This window comes from Aquarana catesbeiana, linkage group LG08 (genome assembly GCF_042186555.1).
Source record: "Aquarana catesbeiana isolate 2022-GZ linkage group LG08, ASM4218655v1, whole genome shotgun sequence".
Lineage (NCBI taxonomy): Eukaryota > Metazoa > Chordata > Amphibia > Anura > Ranidae > Aquarana > Aquarana catesbeiana.
In genome coordinates this window covers 23618448-23643555 of record NC_133331.1, presented here as the reverse complement: position 1 = coordinate 23643555, position 25108 = coordinate 23618448, and the positions used below count along the sequence as shown (strand labels likewise).

General features: G+C 43.7%; 1 protein-coding gene across 1 annotated transcript in view; it reads left to right on the top strand.

Moving 5' to 3' along the window:
* The window catches only part of LOC141106651 (uncharacterized), a 198150-nt gene that overhangs the window by 30769 nt on the left and 142273 nt on the right, over positions 1-25108 (top strand). Inside the window, exons 5-6 of the mRNA XM_073597594.1 lie at positions 22768-22825; positions 24388-24589. Of these exons, the coding sequence (XP_073453695.1) occupies positions 22768-22825; positions 24388-24589 (260 nt within the window). The remainder of the gene's footprint in view (positions 1-22767; positions 22826-24387; positions 24590-25108) is intronic.

Genomic DNA, 25108 nt, shown 5'->3' with positions numbered 1-25108 from the left:
GGTCTTCCATTCGTCTCCGTCCCTAATACGAACTAAATTGTAGGCTCCGCGGAGGTCAAGCTTAGTGAATATGTTAGCTGTCCCAAGTCTTTGGAACAACTCTGGCACCAGAGGAAGAGGGTAACGTTTTTTTACAGTGATTTTATTTAGCTTGCGGTAATCCACACATGGTCTGAGGGTCTTATCTTTCTTCTGTACAAAGAAGATGCCTGCACCCGCTGGAGACGTGGACGGACGAATGAAGCCTTTCTTTAGGTTCTCATCAATATATATTCCTTTAAAGCCCCTTGTTCTACTTCAGTCAAAGGAAAGATTCTTCCAAAAGGAAACTCAGCACCGGGAAGTAATTCGATAGGACAGTCATAGGCCCGGTGAGGGGGGTAAGACCTCTGCCCCCTGCTTGCTGAATATGTCTAAGAAATCATGATAGGCAGAAGGGATGGAGAGGCGTAGACTAGGATCTGTATCTAGGCAAAGCAAGGTAGGGTTCTCCTGAACGTTCTGAAATCTGCAAGATTGTTGGCAATATGAAGAAGAAAAGGTAACTTCACCTGTGATCCAATTAATGTCAGGATTGTGAGCCTCTAACCATGGCATGCTGAGGATTATGGGAAACAGAGGTGAGGTGATGATATCCAGGCGTAGCAGTTCTTGATGAGAATTGGAGATGGAGACGGGTATTGGAACAGTCTCTTGGGTAACAGGTCCAGATTTGATGGCGGTTCCATCAGCTAGATGGATGGAAAGTCCATGGGCCTTAGGCAACAAAGGTATCTGGTGTTGGGTAGCAAAGAGAGAGTCCATGAAACAACTGCAAGCTCCAGAGTCAATAATGGTGGTTATTTGCAGAGTCTCTCCTGGAAGCTGTAACAGGATAGAGAGAGCAAGGTGAGTAGTATTCTTAGCTAGAGGTGCAACATAGTCAGTGGACAGGGATAGGCACTTACGGAGTTTAAGGGGACAGTTCCTGACATAGTGCCCAGGTTCCCCGCAATACAGGCACAGATTATTCACTCGACGACGTTGTCGTTCCTCCTGGGTAAGAGAAGGCCGCAGGACCCCTAATTGCATTGGCTCAGGTGGGTTAAACGTGGAGGTAGGTGGTGTTGGTGATGTATGATGAAGAACTTTAGGGGTAACCCAAGCTGGGCGAGAAGATCCCATAGCTCTCTCAGTCCTACGTTCTCTTGGACGCCGATCGATCTGGATGGCTAGATCGATCAAGGCATTTAAAGTCTGTGGTGTACCCACCCTGGCCAATTCATCCTTCAAAGAATCAGAGTGTCCCATCTGAAACTGATAGAGGAGAGCCGCATCATTCCAATTTGTGTCCGCACTCCATTTTCTGAATTCAGCCACATAGTCCTCTGCTGCCCTGCGACCCTGTTGAAGGGTGTGCAAAGCCGCTTCTGCAGTCACGGACAGCTGGGGGTCATCGTACAGCTGACCCAATGCGTCAAAGAAGGTGGAGAGATTGGTCAGGGATACTTCCTTTTGCTCCACGAGGCGATGGACCCAGGTTTGGGGGTCAGCAGAAAGCAGAGAAATTACATAGCCCACCTTGGTATCCCCCAGGAAAAAGGTACGTGGCTGAAGAGCAAAGAATAATTCACAGGAGTTGTGGAAGGCCCTGAATTTAAGGCGATCCCCAGAGAAACGTTCAGGCATCGGGACTTTGGGTTCTGGAGGGAGCATTACCACCGTTGAGGAAGGCCCGACTGAAGGAGCAGAAGCGGAAGGAACTCCCTGGACCCCAATGGGGTTAGACAAGGATAGCACTCGTTCCTCCAGCCTGGTGTATCCTTGCTGCAGATTCTTGACTGCTTCAGTCAATCCTGCCAGGTGTGCACAAAGTTCCTCCATGGGAGACGTTCCCTGCTCAGGCTCAGACATGGCTGTCTGCTACTGTCACGTACCTGGTAGGTTTTGATCCTGAAGTGCAGAAAAAGACCTCCCTTACAGCTCCCACTCCATTCCCCTGGAATGGAGACAGAGGGCCCGGGAGTGAGGAGTGGTATGGGTGCCTGGCAGGATCCACAGTCACCGGAAGTTCAGGAGTGGTGGCACCCTCTGGAACCTGAAGCTGAAGGGGAGACTGGAGACTGGAATGCAGAGAGGACCAGGAACCACAGCAGGTAAGTAAGCAGGACTGAAGAGCTGGACTGGAACCAGGAACAAGCAGCAGGTAGTAGACTGGAACGCTGGACTGGAACCAGAAACAAGCAGCAGGTAGTAGACTGGAACGCTGGACTGGAACCAGGAACAAGCAGCAGATAGTAGACTGGAACGCTGGACTGGAACCAGGAACAAAGCAGCAGGTAGCAGCCTGGAACACTGAACTGGAAGCAGGAACAAGCAGCAGGTAGTAGACTGGAACGCTGGACTGGAACCAGGAACAAGGCAGCAGGTAGTAGCCTGGAACACTGAACTGGAACCAGAAACAAGCAGCAGGTAGTAGCCAGGAACGCTGGGCTGGAACCAGGAACAAACAGCAGGTAGTAGTCTGGAACGCTGGACTGGAGCCAGGAAAAAGGCAGCAGGTAAGCAGACTGGATACTGGTATCAAACAGAGGGATAGTCAAACAAGCCAGAGGTCGGTATCGGTCGATCAGCAGAGGTACCAGGGATTACACAGAGGGATGGTCAGGCAAGCCAAAAGGGTCTGGTGCAGGCGGATAGCAGGATGGTCTAACAGGAAGCCGGGTCAGATAGCAGAGTACACAGGTCAGATCAGGTTAAGGCACACGGAACACTGTAGGGCAGACAGCGGGGATTGAGTGTGACAGGCCAGTTTAAAAAGCCCGCCTGGCACTAGTGGGAGTGCGCGCGTGCCCGTGCGTGACAGCACCCGTGAAGGCGCGCGCATGCGCAGTAGAACCCGTGGCCGTGTTCCCGTGCGTCTGAATCGCCGATTACTGGCAGGATCTTCATGACAGCTTTAGCTGAACATTGTGCAGAGGTCGCACTACACTAACGTGTAAACAATGTAGCTGCCTGCAGCAGTGATAGGATCAGGAAAGCACTACCAACCTTCTACAGGTAGCATTAGCTGAACACTGTGCAGAGATCGCACTACACTAACTTGTAGCTTTAGCTGAAAACTGTGCAGAGGTCACACTACACTAACATGTAGCTTTAGCTGAACACTGTGAGGAGGACGCACTACACTAACTTGTAGCTTTAGCTGAACACTGTGAGGAGGATGCACTACACTAACTTGTAGCTTTAGCTGAACACTGTGCACTACACTAACTTGTAGCTTTAGCTAAACACTGTTCATTGGACACACTACACTAACTTGTAGCTTTAGCTGAACACTGTGAGGAGGACGCACTACACTAACTTGTAGCTTTAGCTGAACACTGTGCACTACACTAACTTGTAGCTTTAGGTGAACACTGAGTAGGATGCACTACACTAACTTGTAGCTTTAACTGAACACTGTGCAGAGGTCGCACTACACTAACGTGTAAATAATGTAGCTGCCTATGGTAGTGATAGGATCAGGAAAACACCACCAACCTTCTACAGGTAGCTTTAGCTGAACACTGTGCAGAAGTCGCACTACACTAACTTGTAGCTTTAGCTGAACACTGTTCAGAGGACGCAATACACTTACTTGTAGCTTTAGCTGAACACTGTGCAGAGGTCGAACTACACTAACTTGTAGCTTTAGCTGAACACTGTGAGGAGGACGCACTACACTAACTTGTAGCTTTATCTGAACACTGTGAGGAGGACGCACTAAACTAACTTGTAGCTTTAGCTGAACACTGTGCACTAAACTAACTTGTAGCTTTAGCTGAACACTGTGCACTACACTAACTTGTAGCTTTAGCTGAGCACTGTTCAGAGGACGCACTACACTAACTTGTAGCTTTAGCTGAACACTGTGAGGAGTTCGCACTACACTTTATTGTAGCTTTAGCTGAACACTGTGAGGACGACGAACTACACTAACTTGTAGCTTTAGCTGAACACTGTGCAGAGGTCGCACTGTGCTAACTTGTAGCTTTAGCTGAACACTGTGAGGAGGACGCACTAAACTAACTTGGAGCTTTAGCTGAACACTGTGCACTACACTAACTTGTAGCTTTAGCTGAACACTGTTCAGAGATCGCACTACACAAACTTGTAGCTTTAGCTGAACACTTTAAGGAGGATGCACTACACTAACTTGTAGCTTTAGCTGAACACTGTGAGGAGGACACACTACACTAACTTGTAGCTTTAGCTGTACACTGTGAGGAGGACGCACTACACTAACTTGTAGCTTTAGTTGAACACTGTGCACTACACTAACTTGTAGCTTTAGCTGAACACTGTTCAGAGGACGCACTACACTAACTTTTAGCTTTAGCTGAACACTGTGCAGAGGTCGCACTACACTAACTTGTAGCTTTAGATGAACACTGTGCAGAGGTCGCACTACACTAACTTGTAGCTTTAGCTGAACACTGTTCAGAGGACGCACTACACTAACTTGTAGTTTTAGCTGAACACTGTGAGGAGGATGCACTACACTAACTTGTAGCTTTAGATGAACACTGTGCAGAGGTCGCACTACACTAACTGGTAGCTTTAGCTGAACACTGTTCAGAGGACGTACTACACTAACTTGTAGTTTTAGCTGAACACTGTGAGGAGGATGCACTACACTAACTTGTAGCTTTAGCTGAACACTGTGAGGAGGACGCACTACACTAACTTGTAGCTTTAGATGAACACTGTGCACTACACTAACTTGTAGCTTTAGCTGAACACTGTTCAGAGATCGCACTACACTAACTTTTAGCTTTAGCTGAACACTGTGAGGAGGACAAACTACACTAACTTGTAGCTTTAGCTGAACACTGTGAGGAGGACACACTACACTAACTTGTACCTTTAGCTGAACATTGAGCACTACAATAACTTGTAGCTTTAGCTGAACACTGTTCAGAGGACGCAATACAATAACTTGTAGCTTTAGCTGAACAATGTGCACTACACTAACTTGTATCTTTAGCTGAACACTGTTCAGAGGACGCACTACACTAATTTGTAGCTTTAGCTGAACACTGTGAGGAGGACGCGCTACACTAACTTGTAGCTTTAGTTGAACACTGTGCACTACACTAACTTGTAGCTTTAGCTGAACACTGTTCAGAGGACGCACTACACTAACTTGTAGCTTTAGCTGAACACTGTGCAGAGGTCACACTACACTAACTTGTAGCATTAGCTGAACACTTTGAGGAGGACGCACTACACTAACTTGTAGCTTTAGCTGAACACTGTGAGGAGGACACACTACACTAACTTGTAGCTTTAGCTGAACACTGTTCAGAGGACGCACTACACTAACTTGTAGCTTTAGCTGAACACTGTGCACTACACTAACTTGTAGCTTTAGCTGAACACTGTTCAGAGGACGCACTACACTAACTTGTAGCTTTAGCTGAACACTGTGCAGAGGTCGCAGTACACTAACTTATAGCTTTAGCTGAACATTGTGAGGAGGATGCTCTACACTAACTTGTAGCTTTAGCTGAACACTGTGAGGAGGTCGCACTACACTAACTTGTACCTTTAGCTGGACACTGTGAGGAGGACGCACTACACTAAATTGTAGCTTTAGCTGAACACTGTGCACTACACTAACTTGTAGCTTTAGCTGAACACTGTTCAGAGGACGCACTACACTAACTTGTAGCTTTAGCTGAACACTGTTGTTAGGTACCTGGTAGTTGAGCCTAACTGGTAGAAGGAGACCTCTCTTAAACGCTGGTTCAGGAGCCACTGGAAGTGGGGACAGTGGTCTCTTGAGCACAGTGGGTAGGAGGGCCTGATGCAGGTTCCAGCAGATGCAAGCACAGGAACTGGAAGGAAGTCCCTCTGGGATGGCTGAGCTGTGGATGCAGGTAAACGGATGCAGGTCAGTAGGCAGGCAGGTGTATGATAAGGCAGCAGCAGGGTCTGAAGCTTGGCAGAGCAGGCTGAAGGCAGCGTCACAGGACACAGGCAAAGCAGGGTCAGACAGTCCGGTTGGCAGGAGATCAGGCAAGTATATAGCAGGAGGGATGATCCAAGAATAGTCAGGCAGGCAGGAGTTCGACAACGGGTCACAAGATATAAGCAAGGTCAGGCAGGCTGGGTCGGATAGGAGACTGGAGAATGGTCAGACGGAGCTGGGTCACTAGCAAACAACAATAGGCAGGATACAGGAACTCAGGTGCAGAGCTGCAGACGAACAGCACCTGACAGAAGCATCTGACAGTCTTTTAAAGGGCCCTTGGTGCCAAAACAGCGTTAGCGCGAACGGACACACGCACGGGCGCGCGTGTGTTCGTGCTAACGCGCGAACGGGTGCGCGCGGGAGCTCTCCGGCGCCCCCTGGTGGGGAATTCAGCAAAATTGTCCTGGAAAGGCCCTTCGTGCACCTGCGCGCACGTATATTCGCCCGACGGCCACTGATATGCCCCTGACAACTGTGCAGAGGTTGCACTACACTAACTTGTAGCTTTAGCTGAACACTGTGAGGAGGACGCACTACACTAACTTGTAACTTTAGCTGAACACTGTTCAGAGGACGCACTACACTAACTTGTAGCTTTAGCTGAACACTGAGCAGAGGTTGCACTACACTAACTTGTAGCTTTAGCTGAACACTTTGAGGACGACGCACTACACTAACTTGTAGCTTTAGCTGAACACTGTGAGGAGGACGCACTACACTAACTTGTAGCTTTAGCTGAACACTGTGAGGAGGATGCACTACACTAACTTGTAGCTTTAGCTGAACACTGTGCACTACACTAACTTGTAGCTTTAGCTGAACACTGTTCAGAGGACACACTACACTAACTTGTAGCTTTAGCTAAACACTGTGTAGAGGTCGCACTACACTAACTTGTAGCTTTAGCTGAACACTGTGCAGAGGTCACACTACACTAACTTGTAGCTTTAGCTGAACACTTTGAGGAGGACGCACTACACTAACTTGTAGCTTTAGCTGAACACTGTGAGGAGGACGCACTACACTAACTTGTAGCTTTAGCTGAACACTGTGAGGAGGATGCACTACACTAACTTGTAGCTTTAGCTGAACACTGTGCACTACACTAACTAGTAGCTTTAGCTGAACACTGTTCAGAGGACGCACTACACTAACTTGTAGCTTTAGCTGAACACTGTGCAGAGGTCGCACTACACTAACTTGTAGCTTTAGCTGAACATTGTGAGGAGGATGCACTACACTAACTTGTAGCTTTAGGTGGACACTGTGAGGAGGACACACTACACTAAATTGTAGCTTTAGCTGAACACTGTGCACTACACTAACTGGTAGCTTTAGCTGAACACTGTTCAGAGGACGCACTACACTAACTTCTAGCTTTAGCTGAACACTGTGAGGAGGACGCACTACACTAACTTGTAGCTTTAGCTGAACACTGTGCACTACACTAACTGGTAGCTTTAGCTGAACACTGTTCGGAGGACGCACGACACTAACTTGTAGCTTTAGCTGAACACTGTGCAGAGGTTGCACTACACTAACTTGTAGCTTTAGCTGAACACTGTGAGGAGGATGCACTACACTAACTTGTAACTTTAGCTGAACACTGTTCAGAGGACGCACTACACTAACTTGTAGCTTTAGCTGAACACTGTGCAGAGGTCGCACTACACTAACTTGTAGCTTTAGCTGAACACTTTGAGGAGGACGCACTACACTAACTTGTAGCTTTAGCTGAACACTGTGAGGAGGACGCACTACACTAACTTGTAGCTTTAGCTGAACACTGTGCAGAGGTCGCACTACACTAACTTGTAGCTTTAGCTGAACACTTTGAGGAGGACGCACTACACTAACTTGTAGCTTTAGCTGAACACTGTGAGGAGGACGCACTACACTAACTTGTAGCTTTAGCTGAACACTGTGAGGAGGACGCACTACACTAACTTGTAGCTTTAGCTGAACACTGTGAGGAGGACGCACTACACTAACTTGTAGCTTTAGCTGAACACTGTGCACTACACTAACTTGTAGCTTTAGCTGAACACTGTTCAGAGGACGCACTACACTAACTTGTAGCTTTAGCTGAACACTGTTCAGAGGACGCACTACACTAACTTGTAGCTTTAGCTGAACACTGTGTAGAGGTCGCACTACACTAACTTGTAGCTTTAGCTGAACACTGTGAGGAGGACACACTACACTATCTTGTTGCTTTAGCTGAACACTGTGAGGAGGACGCACTACACTAAATTGTAGCTTTAGCTGAACACTGTGCACTACACTAACTTGTAGCTTTAGCTGAACACTGTTCAGAGGACACACTACACTAACTTGTAGCTTTAGCTGAACACCGTGAGGAGGATGCACTACACTAACTTGTAGCTTTAGCTGAACACTGTTCACTACACTAACTGGTAGCTTTAGCTGAAAACTGTTCAGAGGACGCACTACACTAACTTGTAGCTTTAGCTGAACACTGTGCAGAGGTTGCACTACACTAACTTGTAGCTTTAGCTGAACACTGTGAGGAGGATGCACTACACTAACTTGTAACTTTAGCTGAACACTGTTCAGAGGATGCACTACACTAACTTGTAGCTTTAGCTGAACACTGTGTAGAGGTCGCACTACACTAACTTGTAGCTTTAGCTGAACACTTTGAGGAGGACGCACTACACTAACTTGTAGCTTTAGCTGAACACTGTGAGGAGGACGCACTACACTAACTTGTAGCTTTAGCTGAACACTGTGCACTACACTAACTTGTAGCTTTAGCTGAACACTGTTCAGAGGACGCACTACACTAAATTGTAGCTTTAGCTGAACACTGTGTAGAGGTCGCACTACACTAACTTGTAGCTTTAGCTGAACACTGTGCAGAGGTCGCACTACACTAACTTGTAGCTTTAGCTGAACACTGTGAGGAGGATGCACTACACTAACTTGTAGCTTTAGCTGAACACTGTGAGGAGGACACACTACACTAACTTGTAGCTTTAGCTGAACACTGTGAGGAGGACGCACTACACTAAATTGTAGCTTTAACTGAACACTGTGCACTACACTAACTTGTAGCTTTAGCTGAACACTGTTCAGAGGACGCACTACACTAACTTGTAGCTTTAGCTGAACACTGTTCAGAGGACGCACTACACTAACTTGTAGCTTTAGCTGAACACTGTGCAGAGGTCGCACTACACTAACTTGTAGCTTTAGCTGAACACTGTGAGGAGGACGCACTGCACTAACTTGTAGCTTTAGCTGAACACTGTGAGGAGGATGCACTACACTAACTTGTAGCTTTAGCTGGACACTGTTCAGAGGACGCACTACACTAAATTGTAGCTTTAGCTGAACACTGTGCACTGCACTAACTTGTAGCTTTAGCTGAACACTGTTCAGAGGACGCACTACACTAACTTGTAGCTTTAGCTGAACACTGTGAGGAGGATGCACTAAACTAACTCGTAACTTTAGCTGAACACTGTTCAGAGGACGCACTACACTAACTTGTAGCTTTAGCTGAACACTGTGCAGAGGTCGCACTAAACTAACTTGTAGCTTTAGCTGAACACTGTGCAGAGGTCGCACTACACTAACTTATAGCTTTAGCTGAACACTGTGAGGAGGACGCACTACACTAACTTGTAGCTTTAGCTGAACACTGTGAGGAGGATGCACTACACTAACTTGTAGCTTTAGCTGAACACTGTGCAGAGGTCGCACTACGCTAACTTGTAGCTTTAGCTGAACAATGTGAGGAGGACGCATTACACTAACTTGTAGCTTTAGCTGAACACTGTGAGGAGGATGCACTACACTAACTTGTAGCTTTAGCTGAACACTGTGAGGAGGACACACTACACTAACTTGTAGCTTTAGCTGAACACTGTGCACTACACTAACTTGTAGCTTTAGCTGAACACTGTTCACAGGACGCACTACACTAACTTCTAGCTTTATCTGAACACTGTGCAGAGGTCGCACTACACTAACTTGTAGCCTTAGCTGAACACCGTGAGGAGGACGCACTACACTAACTGGTAGCTTTAGCTGAACACTGTGAGGAGGATGCACTACATTAACTTGTAGCTTTAGCTGAACACTATGCACTACACTAACTTGTAGCTTTAGCTGAACACTGTGCAGAGATCGCACTAAACTAACTTGTAACTTTAGCTGAACACTGTTCAGAGGACGCACTACACTAACTTGTAGCTTTAGCTGAACACTGTTCAGAGGACGCACTACACTAACTTGTAGCTTTAGCTGAACACTGTGTAGAGGTCGCACTACACTAACTTGTAGCTTTAGCTGAACACTGTGCAGAGGTCGCACTACACTAACTTATAGCTTTAGCTGAACACTGTGTGGAGGATGCACTAAACTAACTTGTAACTTTAGCTGAACACTGTTCAGAGGATGCACTACACTAACTTGTAGCTTTAGCTGAACACTGTGCAGAGGTCGCACTAAACTAACTTGTAGCTTTAGCTGAACACTGTGCAGAGGTCGCACTACACTAACTTATAGCTTGAGCTGAACACTGTGAGGAGGACGCACTACACTAACTTGTAGCTTTAGCTGAACACTGTGAGGAGGACGCACTACACTAACTTGTAGCTTTAGCTGAACACTGTGCAGAGGTCGCACTACGCTAACTTCTAGCTTTAGCTGAACAATGTGAGGAGGACGCACTACACTAACTTGTAGCTTTAGCTGAACACTGTGAGGAGGACGCACTACACTAACTTGTAGCTTTAGCTGAACACTGTGAGGAGGACGCACTACACTAACTTGTAGCTTTAGCTGAACGCTGTGCACTACACTAACTTGTAGCTTAGCTGAACACTGTTCACAGGACGCACTACACTAACTTCTAGCTTTATCTGAACACTGTGCAGAGGTTGCACTACACTAATTTGTAGCCTTAGCTGAACACTGTGAGGAGGACGCACTACACTAACTTGTAGCTTTAGCTGAACACTGTGAGGAGGATGCACTACATTAACTTGTAGCTTTAGCTGAACACTATGCACTACACTAACTTGTAGCTTTAGCTGAACACTGTGCAGAGATCGCACTAAACTAACTTGTAACTTTAGCTGAACACTGTTCAGAGGACGCACTACACTAACTTGTAGCTTTAGCTGAACACTGTGCAGAGGTTGCACTAAACTAACTTGTAGCTTTAGCTGAACACTGTGCAGAGGTCGCACTACACTAACTTATAGCTTTAGCTGAACACTGTGAGGAGGACGCACTACACTAACTTGTAGCTTTAGCTTAACACTGTGAGGAGGACGCACTACACTAACTTGTAGCTTTAGCTGAACACTGTGCAGAGGTCGCACTACGCTAACTTGTAGCTTTAGCTGAACAATGTGAGGAGGGCGCACTACACTAACTTGTAGCTTTAGCTGAACACTGTGAGGAGGATGCACTACACTAACTTGTATCTTTAGCTGAACACTGTGAGGAGGACGCACTACACTAACTTGTAGCTTCAGCTGAACACTGTGCACTACACTAAATTGTAGCTTTAGCTGAACACTGTTCACAGGACGCACTACACTAAATTCTAGCTTTATCTGAACACTGTGCAGAGGTCGCACTACACTAACTTGTAGCCTTAGCTGAACAGTGTGAGGAGGACGCACTACACTAACTTGTAGCTTTAGCTGAACACTGTGAGGAGGATGCACTACATTAACTTGTAGCTTTAGCTGAACACTATGCACTACACTAACTTGTAGCTTTAGCTGAACACTGTGCAGAGGTCACACTAAACTAACTTGTAGCTTTAGCTGAACACTGTGAGGAGGACGCACTGCACTAACTGCAAATAGTCTAGCTGCCTGACTGTGGTACTAATAGGATCAATAGAAGACCAACAATTTTCTTCAGGTAGCTGTAAACACTGTAACAACACAAGTCTGCCTGTCAGTAGGAAGATAATAATAGGAACGGATCTAGCTAAACTGAATACAGTGTGTGTGTGTGTATATATATATATATATATATATATATATATATATATATATACACAACACCTGGGATGCATATATACACACAATACACTGTAAGTGCAGCTAACTGACTGACTGTCCTGCCTAATCTATCTAACTTAAATCAAATGACACTGTCTCTCTGTCTCTGTCTCTCAACGCCGGAGCACACTACACAGCAATAACACTTATATAGTGTGGGGCGTGTACTAAACCCCCTGAGCCATAATTGGCTTTGGCAAATTACAGCTCTCTCTACAGACGGCGCTGTGATTGGCCAAGCATGCGGGTCATAGTGCATGCTTGGCCAATCATCAGCCAGCAATGCACTGCGATGCCGCAGTGAATTATAGGCTGTGATGCGCCACACGAATTTGGTGCGAACTGCCCATATCGTTCGCAATTCGGCGAACAGACAATGTTCGAGTCGAACATGGGTTTGATTCGAACATGAAGCTCATCCCTACTTAAGGGCAACTGTTTCCCATTTAAACCTACAAGTTATTTTGTGTGTTATGTTTTGTGTCTTCCTGAAGTGACAAGTTCAGGGCTTCAGTTTTTTTATAGTTGATCTTGAAGTTCGATACGTAGCTATAATGGGTAAATATGTTGCATAGAAAAATAAAAGATCATCAGCATATGCCGCGCATTTGTACGTTTTTTCTCCTACATGAAAGCCGTGAATGGATGGTGAGACATTCAGGGCTTTTTTCAGGGGGAACTTGGTGGAACTCAGTTCCACCACCTCTGGCTCAGACCCTTTGGTGCCTGCTCACCACAATCACTTGTAAACACAGAAGTCTGGTTTCTGTGTTTACAAGTGACAGCTCTGCACTCTGTGTGTAACCCCCATGAACTCTGCACTCTGTATGTAATGCAATCCTAATTTTTAATGCCCCTTTAAGACCCTTCTACTGTTTGTGAAATATGACCACTACCACTATTTGATGTGATTTCGAGGGTGTGTGTGGGGGAGGGGTTTTGGGGGGTCGTGGTTGAGTTACATCACCTATTGTTTTAGAAAAAAAGCACTGGAGACATTTACTGTGTGAATCAATGGCTCCAGTGTGAGAATGAACAATAGGGGTGAAAGGGGGCACCCCTGCCATGTCCCATTCTGGATGCTTAGGAAAATAATGATGAATCCGCACAATGGGGGTAGGTAAAAAAGTGGTTCAGAACTGCTGCCTCCACAAATGCAATCACCACCGAAGTGGAAAAAGCTGAACTGAGAAGAAATTAGGTGTGGGTGCGGCGCTGTTCTGGTTTTATGGCAAAGTGTTATGACACTGTGATAACATATTAAAGTCACCTCTGATAGGTGAGTGAAAGTATGAAAAAGTTGGTTGATAAAAATTCTTGAAAAACTTTATCCCAAAAAAGGAGTAACAATCAAAAGTGATTTTGCATAAAAATAGAAAATGATGTGTATGTAATTTGCTTCAGACAGTGGCTGATCCTATGCAACTCACAGTCTACCATGTGGTGCTGTTATATAAAAATATGCCCATGTATTCATACCGTACATTGATTTGAAGTGCTAAGGTGAGTGGGAAGGAAAAAGGAAGGGGAGGAAGGGGGGGAGGGAAATGGAAGGGAAAGGAGGGGGGAATACAGTCAATGGTGAAGTGACTTGTGCTCAAAATAACAAGTGTTAATCAGAAAAAACTATGTTGCTTTGAATAGTCTTAATTATAGTGCGCAGGTGATAGTTGTGCTTGAAAGCTTATTCCTCTTGGTAAACAATATTATTCAATGCAATCTTTGGGATAAAGTTTTTCAAGAATTTTTATCAACCAACATTTTCATACTTTCACTCACTTATCAGAGGTGACTTTAATATGTTATCACAGTGTCATAACACTTTGCCATAAAACCAGAACAGCGCCGCACCCACACCTAATTTCTTCTCCAATCTGGATGCTTACTGTGTCTGATAAATTTGTGCTGTCGGGTTATGGTATGGGGTTTTAATACAGGCTAGCATGTGTGATTTCAGTGCAAGTGGTGAATAAGAAGTCCCACAACACACGATCGAAGGCTTTCTCTGCATCAATAGAAAGTAGCATGCCTTCAAAGTCACCTGCTTGTGATCTATGAATAAGATTCAGGGCTTTTATCACATTATATTTTGCTTCCCTGCCTGGCATGAAGCCTACCTGTTCTGGGCCTATTAGCTGATGTAATAGGGGTCATAGCGGTTTGCTAAGATTTTTGCGTATAGCTTTAAGTCGATGTTGAGCAAGGAGATCGGCCTGTAACTAGCACAGTCCAGGGGGTCTTTGTTAGGTTCACGCAGTACTGTGACGTGAGCTCTCAAGAAGTCCTCTTGAATCTCTTGTGGGTCCTTTAGATAGTTGAAAGTCTTCAACATGTGTATACTTTCCGGGGTCCTTAAAGTTGAATTATTAATCCCAGCTATACTGGGCCAGAACTAGGGTGGAATCTGTGAGTTGCACAGACCCATCAAGTGTCTGGGGCTGTAAATGCAGCATCCTTAGTCACCTGGTCTGCTTCCACGTGTGAGTTTTAAAGTTAATATGGCTACCTCAGCAAGAACCTGGAAGGCTGAAAACAGCCAATCAAATTAACTTGGCATGCTTGGTTGGTTTACCTGCCGAAGTAAAAACAAACTTCTGGCCCTTTAAATGGAACCAAAATCTCTCTATACCTTGACTATCTATAGCTCACAGGCTTTGCTAAAAGATGGAGCTCTGCTTCTTGAGCTGGGGAAAAAGGATCCAATGACTCTGAATACAGAGTATCCTTCTGGGTGATAAACTGCATACTCAAATCTACAAAAAATGTAATATCTGGGTCTTCAGGGAGTGTGTCCCGCACTGGGCTCACAGCAGCTGATTCCTACGTCATCAATTTAACACACGTGTCTTCCTTGGTCTCCAGCCTCCTCCAATAGAGGCAATAAGGTGGCTGGATTCAAATGTATGCATTTTTCATTGTTAGATTTGTACATAAACAAACTCATATTTTAAACCTTTCATTAGACAAACATTTAGTTATCTGTATATTTGCTGCTCAGAATGTCAGACCATTGACCAAAACAATATCTAACTTTGTCTAATAGCACCTTTGCATAAAAGCTACAGCTCTGATATATTGGGGTGAACCCTTCATTACTGGGTCCAGCTTGCATAAATATATTACAATGGTTTGTTTTCCATCACACTGTTTGTGTAAGAACTCCAGTTTCATGTTTCAAAAGACATCTTCTTCCTGGCAATATTATAATAAATGATAACAATACCCTGCGGTCATGCAGAGATGTCCATAAATCCAAAATATTCTTCTGCTTAAACCACTGTACTTACAAGAAAAAGGGGCACATCATTTCACAATCCACACATTCTGCTTTGGATTTCAAAAATAAAAATAAATAAAACAAAAGGATCAATAATCTGTATGATGGACCAGAAAGCATCAAAAATTATAAAACAACTGGCTGCAGGCGGCATCTATCCTAACAGGGTGTGTGGACTTGATGTGATGGGTCTGTTATATTTAAATTGTATTTATTATTACTCTCACATCATGGACCGCACATCAGGTTATTGTCAAAAACCTTCAAATTTCATTTTTGTAGAAGAACTTCTTATGTATCCCATCCATCTTGGCTTTGTTAAATATTATGGCAGCTTTATTCAAAATAACAAGCTCATCTTAATCTTTTTTTTCTCTCAATAAGAGCTTATTGTATAAATGTAAAATTACAAAATTGTTATCTTAATCTAAACTAATCTCATTCATTACAAATTTTCCCATTAACCTGAATTTCATTTCCAACCAAAGGTTGTCTAAACCAGTTTCAATATATCTATATTGTTAATAAAATTCTTAAACTCATATTAGAAATTAATACTCATTATTACTTAATTTTACTTAATTTCCCTTTTTTAAATGCACTGTTTCCACTATCAAAGGATATTCAATTTGTGTAATACACAGTTAAATGTAACCTTCATTTTACCATGTTTGGAAAACAGATTAAAAAAATAATTGTGATCACATTGTTTACCATTAGATTCGTTAACCCGGCACATGTTTTGTCTAAAAAACTGGAATTGGCATGGTGTCCTTCCAGCTTATCACTGACCTCTCAGGGACATTCTTTCAGGAGAGCACAAAGTTGGGGGTCACATCTGCGTACATGACACACACAAGGGATAGAACTAAAGGTCCCAGCATTTGCACACACATACACCAATATCTCTCAAAAATCGTTTACTTTTTCCCATTTGTACACAACACATGCATATCATTCTCTCACTTTCTTTTAACTCTCATTAATATTTTCCTGCCTAAATTCTGCATTCCTTATTTTGTTCAGATATCTTTTATATCTAGCTTCTATGATCAGACGGGCAGCCAGAGTGCTCATCCCATCTTCTCTCTCTGACAACATATAAAGTATTCTGTTTTACCTCTCATTTCTCTGTTTCTGACTCTAATAGTTGTAGTGCCTGACCCCAAATTCATCGCACAACTTAACATGAAAATGTCCCTTTCTGTTTAGTGTTAATTGTCACCCTTGATCCATCCTGCTCACATAGATAGCTGTTTCTCTAGCTGTTTACTCTGCATGATTCTTAGTCCCTGTGGACCTTGGTAACCCAGTTACCCATTGTGGATCCATGTCCACTCTAACCATTAATCTAGGGGCTCAGTATAGGCGGAACCGCACCTTTGGTTCATATATAGCGCTCCTCTTGCGCTAGGCATTTTTGAGAGTCTCTCACCCTTCATTCCCTTACTTAATTCAATGCCCATAATGACTGGCCAGTCTTCTCTCTTCTCTACGTGTGCCTATACCCTCTTGCCTCTAAACTACTTTATTTAGCAGATTTACTACATATACCCGTGAACAGCACTATTCTTCCCTTTCTTATCTATAACACTCCAATGGACAATAGACAGGGACAACATAACATATAACCACCAATCAATACAGTTCGATTAAGGGGAGTAAAATAGGTACCCTTTGTCCCAAAAATGCCTTACCGATCAAGGAAGTCTGATAACTCAAATGTAAGCAAAAGGCTTACCTCAGCCAGCAGATTATCAGAAATTCCCGGATCGTCTCAAGCTCCTCGTTTCGGATACTCAGGGTCACCTGGAATCCCCTCCTGGCTGGCTCGCCACACTGACTCGGTTAAATTGATGATAGGCAACTCCTATCCTCATATTGATTAGTGGTTCCAAATTAATAATAACTACTGCAGTAGGGAACAGACACAAAAGATACACTCAGAATCTTTCCAAATAACTGTTCTGCTTTATTATGACGCAATTGAAGGTTTTTATACACATGATTACGTAGGTATCACATTAATATTACAATTGTACGTTTATGGTAACAAGGGGCATTACATAGGCAGGCTAATTCTAATCAGGACTCAAAAGAATGTAAACATGTACTGAAAACATTATTAGTGCCGTGTGCACAGTGAGGGCAATGTGCAATACATACAAAATACAATACAATTATATACAGAGATTTCCATTACAGTCTCAATATGGTAAAGAAGGTTTTATAGTAATGTGCTGTAAGACCATCTGGGCCGGGGCTTTTCCCTGTTTTGAGGGAGTTAATAGCCACTGTTAATTCTAGTTCTGTTATGGGCTCTTCTAATGATTGGGAGTCAGAGTCAATTAATGTCGGTAGTCCACTGTTGGTGAGAAATTTGTGGATTATTTCTGTCCGTGTCCCACTTAAGTCTTTAGGTTTGTGCGTATTTGGCAGGTTGTATAATTTGGTGTAATATTCCTGGAATCTTTGTGCTATCTTTTTAATGTCTTGTGTTGTCTGGTTATTTCTGTTTTTTATGGCAGCTATGTTTGTCGATAATAACGTGTCTCTAAGTGCTTTCGCTAGGAATTTCCCGGTCTTGTCTCCGTGTTTGTAGAAAAACCCCTTTCTAGAAAAGAGAATCTTCTGCGCTTTAAGATTCAGGAGGGCTTGTAATTTTTTTCATAAGTCGAGTAAGGCTGTGGCTTTATGCTTCGTTTCCAGGTCACCTATAACCCGTGTTAAGTCAGTGAGTTCCTTTTCTGCCTCTCTCTTTTTTGCTGCACCTATCCGAATAAATTCCCCTCGTATCACACATTTATGAGCTGCCCATATTGTTAATGATGACAGTTCTTCTGTATCATTTTCTCTGAAATACAGTTTTTTTTTGTAAGTTTGCCTAAGTTTGTCTTGTCAGTGAGCAAGGAAGGATTCGACCTCCAATTGGTGGTTCCATGTAGCCTGGTGGTTTTTCGTAATGTCAAACATACGGGTGCATGATCTGAAAAGGTTTTTATATCTATCTTGGCTGATTACAAGAGAGGTAAATCCCTTTGTGAGAGGAAGATGTAATCAATACGTGTATATTTGTTGTGCAGGGCTGAGAAATATGTATAATCTCTACCTGAGGGATTAGTCGAGCGCCATGTGTGATTGGGGTTCCTGCACATTGCCCTCTAAGGAATAGGTATCTCCCTTCGGTGTCTGCCTGTTGCTGGGAGATGACAAAATCAGCATTTTTATGTAGTATGATGGAGACTCCTTTTGATTTGGATGTGGGGTTTGTCGCATGAAAGGCATGTGGGTAGCGTTTGTCGTGAAGTTTTGGTACAGTACCTGTTTTGAAGTGGGTCTCCTGGAGAAATACCACAGCTGGTTTTGTTTTGTGAAGTTCTCATAGTATCAAGATTTTTTTCTCTGGTGTATCTAAACCCCTGACATTATGAGAGATCACAAAAGAGTGTTTATCAATCAATGAATATGACATATAATTAGGACGAGCCTATCTCTGAGATTTGTTGTTTACAAGTTAAAAACATTTTTTTTTAGCTAGAAAATTACTTAGAACCCCCAAACATTATACATTTTTTTTAACACCCTAGAGAATAAAATGGCGGTTGTTGCAATACTTTCTGTCACACCGCATGTGCGCAGCGGTCTTCCAAGCGCACTTTTTTTGGAAAAAATACACTTTTTTGAATTAAAAAATAAAACATCAGTAAAGTTAGCCCAATTTTTTTTATATATTGTGAAAGATAATGTTATACTGAGTAAACTGATACCCAACATGTCGCGCTTCAAAATTGTGCCCGCTCGTGGAATGGCGACAAACTTTTATCCTTAAAAATCTCCATAGTTGACGTTTAAAAAATTCTACAGGTTGCATGTTTTGAGTTACAGAGGAGGTCTAGGGTTAGAATTATTGCTCTCGCTCTACCGATTGTGGCGATACCTCACATGTGTGGTTTGAACACCGTTTTCATTCATATGCAAGCGCTACTCACGTATGCGTTCGCTTTTGCATGCGAGCTCGTCAGGACGGGGTGCGTTTAAAAATTTTTTTTTTTTATTTTACCTTTTATTTTTTTATTTTTATATTGTTTTTTTTTTTTTAAATTGTCACTTTTATTCCTATTACAAGGAATGTAAACATCCCTTGTAATAGAAAAAAAGCATGACAGGACCTCTTAAATATGATATCTGGGGTCAAAAAGACCTCCGATCTCATATTTACACTAAATGCAATAAAAAAAATAAAAAAAATGTGTTATTTAAAAAAATAATAAAAAAAAATGGCCCTTTAAGAGCTATGGGCAGAAGTGGAGTTTTGATGTCGCTTCCGCCCTGCATTGTTATGGAGACGGGTGGGGGCCATCTTCCCCTCACTCACCTCCATAACTAACATGAGACAGGACGCGATCACCTCCGCCGCTGCCGCCGGCTGCGGTAAGCAGCAGAGGGTACCGGAGCGCAGCGGAAAGGGGGCCCTCTTCTCCCGCCGCCGATAAAAGTGATCTCGTGGCTAATCCAGAGACCACTTTTATCTTGTAGCAGACCACACGCTGAAGAAGAGGATACCGGGGTTATGGCAGCTAGTTGCTGCCATAACAACGAAATCCTCCTTCAAACAGCCGATGTAAAACTGTGGCGGGCAGTCCGTAAGTGGTTAATACAACAAATGTTATATCCTGCTTAGCTGTAAAGCTGTGGTAATTTCCTTGACCTTTAGAGAGGGAAACAAGAAGAAAGGAATAGAAAAGAGAGTAGAAAAGTATTTCAGTAACTCTCTAGAGGAGTGTCATGTGAGTTGAATAAATAGGAAATGTATCTCCTGGTATCAGCCTTTAGGAGAAAAATAGAGTGAATGTATGTTTGGCAGCGGTGGGAGTTAGTTGCCACAGGAATGTCAGAAACATCTATAACAAAAACCTGTTGTAGTAAAATAGAGTGAAGCCTCCCGCGGCTTGTGTAAAAAGCAAAGTCTTAAAATACTTAAAATTATTCATGTACCCCTTCCAGCCATTTGGGTGGTAGCATGAATCTAACATGAAAGTTGCTTCAACAGTAAACGATGGTAGAACGTAGCGGACTATGATCTAACAGAAATCTACTAGATCTGTGCTGAGTAAATGTAGATATATGCCAACATGGCAGAACTTTATAGAATCTTAAATTGTATTGCCTGCTAAAGTCGTATAAACTATATAAACATGTCAACCAATAGCGCCATCTCTATAAATGAATTAGAGTCCATCCCGTTTTAGGAAATATTGAACAGGCCTTTGACAGGAGCCACTAGAGGCGGTTTTGAAATTGCCACAACTGAAGTAAATTTGATGGATGACATGGTTCGACCAAGGCGGAACAAACGGGCGATCAATTTATCCAATTGCAGGTCAGGAAACAATCACATGTTCAGCCCCAGCCGACCCACGAACCGTCCTAGATTACAATGGGAGGTATACCCATATCTGTGATCATATCCACATTCATATTACTGAATATAGAGTATTTGTCAAACATGAGCAAACCCAAATTATCGTGCGGACCTTCATCCTATAGATAATATGAAATGTATTCAAGATACAAATATACCGAGTGTCCTGGACCTGGCCTACTCATGATGTTGGGGATTTGCAGTGTTGGAGGGTTGCAAGACTAATGCCGCGTACACACGGTCGGATTTTCCGACAGGAAATGTTGGATGTGAGCTTGTTGTTGGAAAGTCTGATGTGTGTACTGTATGCTCAATCGAATATTTGCTGTCGGACTTTCCACCAACAAATGTTTGATAGCAGGTTCTCAAATTTTCCGCCAACAGAAATTTGTTGTCGGAAAGTCTGATCGTGTGTACACAAGTCCATCGCACAAAAGTTCACGCATGCTCGGAATCAAGCAGAAGGAGCCGCACTGGCTATTGAACTTTCTTTTTCTCGGCTCCTCGTACGTGTTTTACGTCACCGTGTTCTCACGTTTGGAATTGTTGGCCAACATTTGTGTGACCGTGTGTATGCAAGACAAGTTTGAGCCAACAACCTTCGAATAAAAATCCACGGTTTTGTTGGCAGAAAAGTCCGATCGTGTGTATGTGGCAATAGTCTTCTTGTAAGCCAAAGTTAACTCCATGCAGTTCCAGTTTATGCCACAAGATGGTAATCTAGGATAAGGGGTCGCGGTGTGGGGAAAAGTTCACATGCTGAAACAAAAGTCTGAATTAAGCATGTACTCTCAGGACAAAGGGATTGTTCAAATGATAAGAAGCAATGCAAAAGAGGTGGGGAGTGAAGGAGGATGAAGATCCATTGTCAGCTTTTTGTGAATCAGTGTTTTTGGGTCCCCTTTACAGTACAGGTTGCCTCTCAGGACTTTAAAGGAGTGTTATGGACAAACCCAAAGAAAAATATATAGCATGACATTTTGTCCCCTGGAAGAATGAGTGCCTGAAGGCTTCTAATAGAAATCAGCTAGCATCATGGGGTCTAGATCCTTTGGTGAAATAAGGTGACTTGCCCGCGTCGGGTCCGATGTGTTTGTCTGATTTGGATCCCTTTGAAGAGGAAGGTTTGGAAGGCAATGTTTGCGGTGTATGGGGTGGAGACATTCCTTGTGGAGGGATAGGAAATTCCCTCTACCGGTCTGGTAAATTGATCAGGGGGAGCTGTAGTTGATCACAAGGCCGGGATGTCCTCTGGCATCCTCAAGTTACATAGTTAGTCAGGTTGAAGAAATACACAAGTCCATCCAGTTCAACCTTAAAAACAATGAATAAATAAAATAAAAAATATCGTACAATCCAATATACCCAATTTTATACCCACACTTGATCCAGAGGAAGGCAAAAAAACCCCATCAGAGCATGCTCCAATTTGCTACAGCAGGGGAAAGAATTCCTTCCTGATCCCCCAAGAGGCAATCGGATTTTCCCTGGATAAACTTTACCTATAAATGTATAGTTAGATAGTTAATGTTGCTTGCCAAAAAACGTGGCGTTTAAGGCAAAGGGAAAGTGCCAACGGTACGGTATACCTTTGTCCCTCAGTGCAGCAATCGTGTTTTGCAGGGTGATGTGAGAGAGGACTTGGAATAGAGCATAGTATGGTCATTAAAGAGGATTTGCTCACTCCTTCTGGCTTTGTTCATACAGTAATTTCCTCTTTTAAGGTAAAGCTTTGTAGACAGCATATAATATCCCTTGGTGGGGCTGTATCTGAGGGACGTGGTGCTAGGGCTCTGTGTGCCTGCACAAAATCAATGTCAGCGTCCTTGGGACAGTCAAGCAGCTCATTAAACACTGCCTGAAAGGGCTGATTTAATTTGAGCAGGTTCTATCTTTTCAGGGATCCCTCTCACCCTGATATTCGCTAGATCCTCCAGATGTCTATTGATGAGGATTAAATGAGTGGCATGAGATGTGACAGTGGATGTCAGCCTCTCCACTGCTCTGTCTCTTTTAGCCTCTGCTCTTTTTGAGTGGGATAAACGGTCTGATAAGGCCAGAAAGTCTGCTCTCAGGTCCGTTATGGCAGAGGAAAGTGTGCTTTTTATGTCAGCAGCAATCTTGGTCATCTCTGAGAGTCATAGGGGGTGATCAGCATGCTCCGGATCTTTTTCCATGTCCTCTGAGGCCGACAGTGAGTCCTCGCTGTGTTCTGCCTCAAGTCCCATGAGCGCCATCTTGGCAGCAGAGCGGCCCCTTGTCCTGTGTGATTGTAACTTGAATAGGTCCGGTATACTGCAAGATCCAGGTTGGGAAAGTGATCGGTGTTGTAGGGGGCAGGAAGGCAGTCTATCTCGCTTGCCCATCGCTGACTTTTATGAGGCTGGAAGGGGTTGAATGAATAACTTGTATAGCACTACATATGCAAACTAAATCGCCTCAGGGCGCTTTTGCTGCCAATGTCCATCTGGGTCTTCAGAAGAGATGGGTCTTGAGCTTCTTCCTGAAGGCCAGATGGTTTTCTTCCGAGCGGATGTCCACGGGTAGAGCGTTCCATAGCCGTGGTCTTTGGACTGCGAACCTTCGTTCGCCTTTTAATTTATAACGGGTCTTGGGGATGTGGAGGAGGTTCTGGTTAGTTGACCGGAGAGGGCGACCTGGGATATATTGCTTTATTTTGTTGCAGAGGTATTGCGGGGCTTTTCCTTGTGTACATTTGTGAGTGTACAAGCCGCGGTCTTGCAGAGCTCAGTCAGGCAGCGTCTATTCCCGCTGAGCTCCAGGCCACTCACCCCCACTCTCCAGTTTTAGTATGTCAACCCCTCTGGGTATAGCACATTTTAAAATATGCTTTTTTTATATGCTTGTTACATTTTAAAATGGACTAAACCCATAACTTTTACCAAAGCACCTGTATTCGCTATAGCATATATACAGTATACTCTATAGTAGTGATGGCGAAATTTGGCACCCCAAATGTTTTGGAACTAAATTTCCCATGATGCTCAACTACACTGTAGAATACATGAGCATCATGGGAAATGTAGTTCCAAAACATCTGTGGTGCCAAGTTTTGCCATCACTGCTCTACAGGCTCTTCCACACTGGGGGGGGGATGCAACTAATGGTGCACTGCCCACCTGACTGGACACCAGTTGAATAAATTGTTAAGCAGGGCTTTTATGCTACATAGTATTTATTGTTAAATCTAATGAGGTTGTAAAGATCATAATGTATATGCTAGACCAGTCCCTGTTGTGTGTTCTCCTCCATGCTCCAGTGATCTAAAGTCCTGACTTCATCAAACCCCATGAAGGATCCAAGGCTCTGCACTGGACAGGATGACGCCGAGGGACAGTCCAATGCCGGATTGTGGAGGAGCGCCATGTGCCAGGGGAGCAGAGGATCAGGTACATTACTGCTTTCATTCTCCTTTAGACTACATGAGCATTTAGCCCTTGCATTGAGGGTGCAGGGATACATCTCTTCCTGGAGATAGGCTTTAAGACAAGATTCATACCTTGCTCCATGGATGAATAACTGCCTGTTTCTCGAAAAAAAAAAAAAAAAAATTTTGATAAAAACAACCAAATTGGAATCTTTTTGGGCAAATTAAAATTTCCTATTCTCTTTACAGCACTGTACCCACAGGCCCCAAATGTGACTATATGATGATTGCACCATTCAAACTGACCAGCGGATCTCAAAGCAGAGTCTGCACGTGGCTGAAGAGTGAAGTGTCTGTCACAATCGTGGTTCACCTGGAATATTTTTCTGTAAAGTTGAACATTGTCAGCAAACCAGACACTCCTAGTCATTATGAATGCACTGAATTCACCGTAAGTCATGTCCTTCCAGCTACAAAAACTCAATGTTCTAATATATCCTTTACACAATCCCACCATTTATAGACACACCGCTAAGGGAGCGCAAACGTCTTGCAACATCACCCTGCAATAAAGTGTGAAGGTGTACCTCATCCCTTTAAACCTGAATACATATGAATTACACAGGTTCTGAGACTAATTTAATTCAGATAACTCACCAAGTGTGTATAATTACCATCTTAATCAGCCACAGAACCTGTGTAATTATTATGTGTTCGGTTTTAAAGGGATGAGGTGGCAACCCTAACTCTACCCCTGCTGTACACCACGTCTTCTCTTTTTCCAGTACTGACAAGTCAAAGAATTTCCCCAGCTCACTTAGCCTCGCTAGCTTCCTCCGATGCTCCCCTAAATTCAGCAGGGGTGGCTGGGGGTAGAAAGAAGATTCTTTAATTTATTTTTACATTTACATTTTAATTTGGGGTGGTGCCAACTAACACATATACGGTACTTCCCGTAAGGCACCATCCC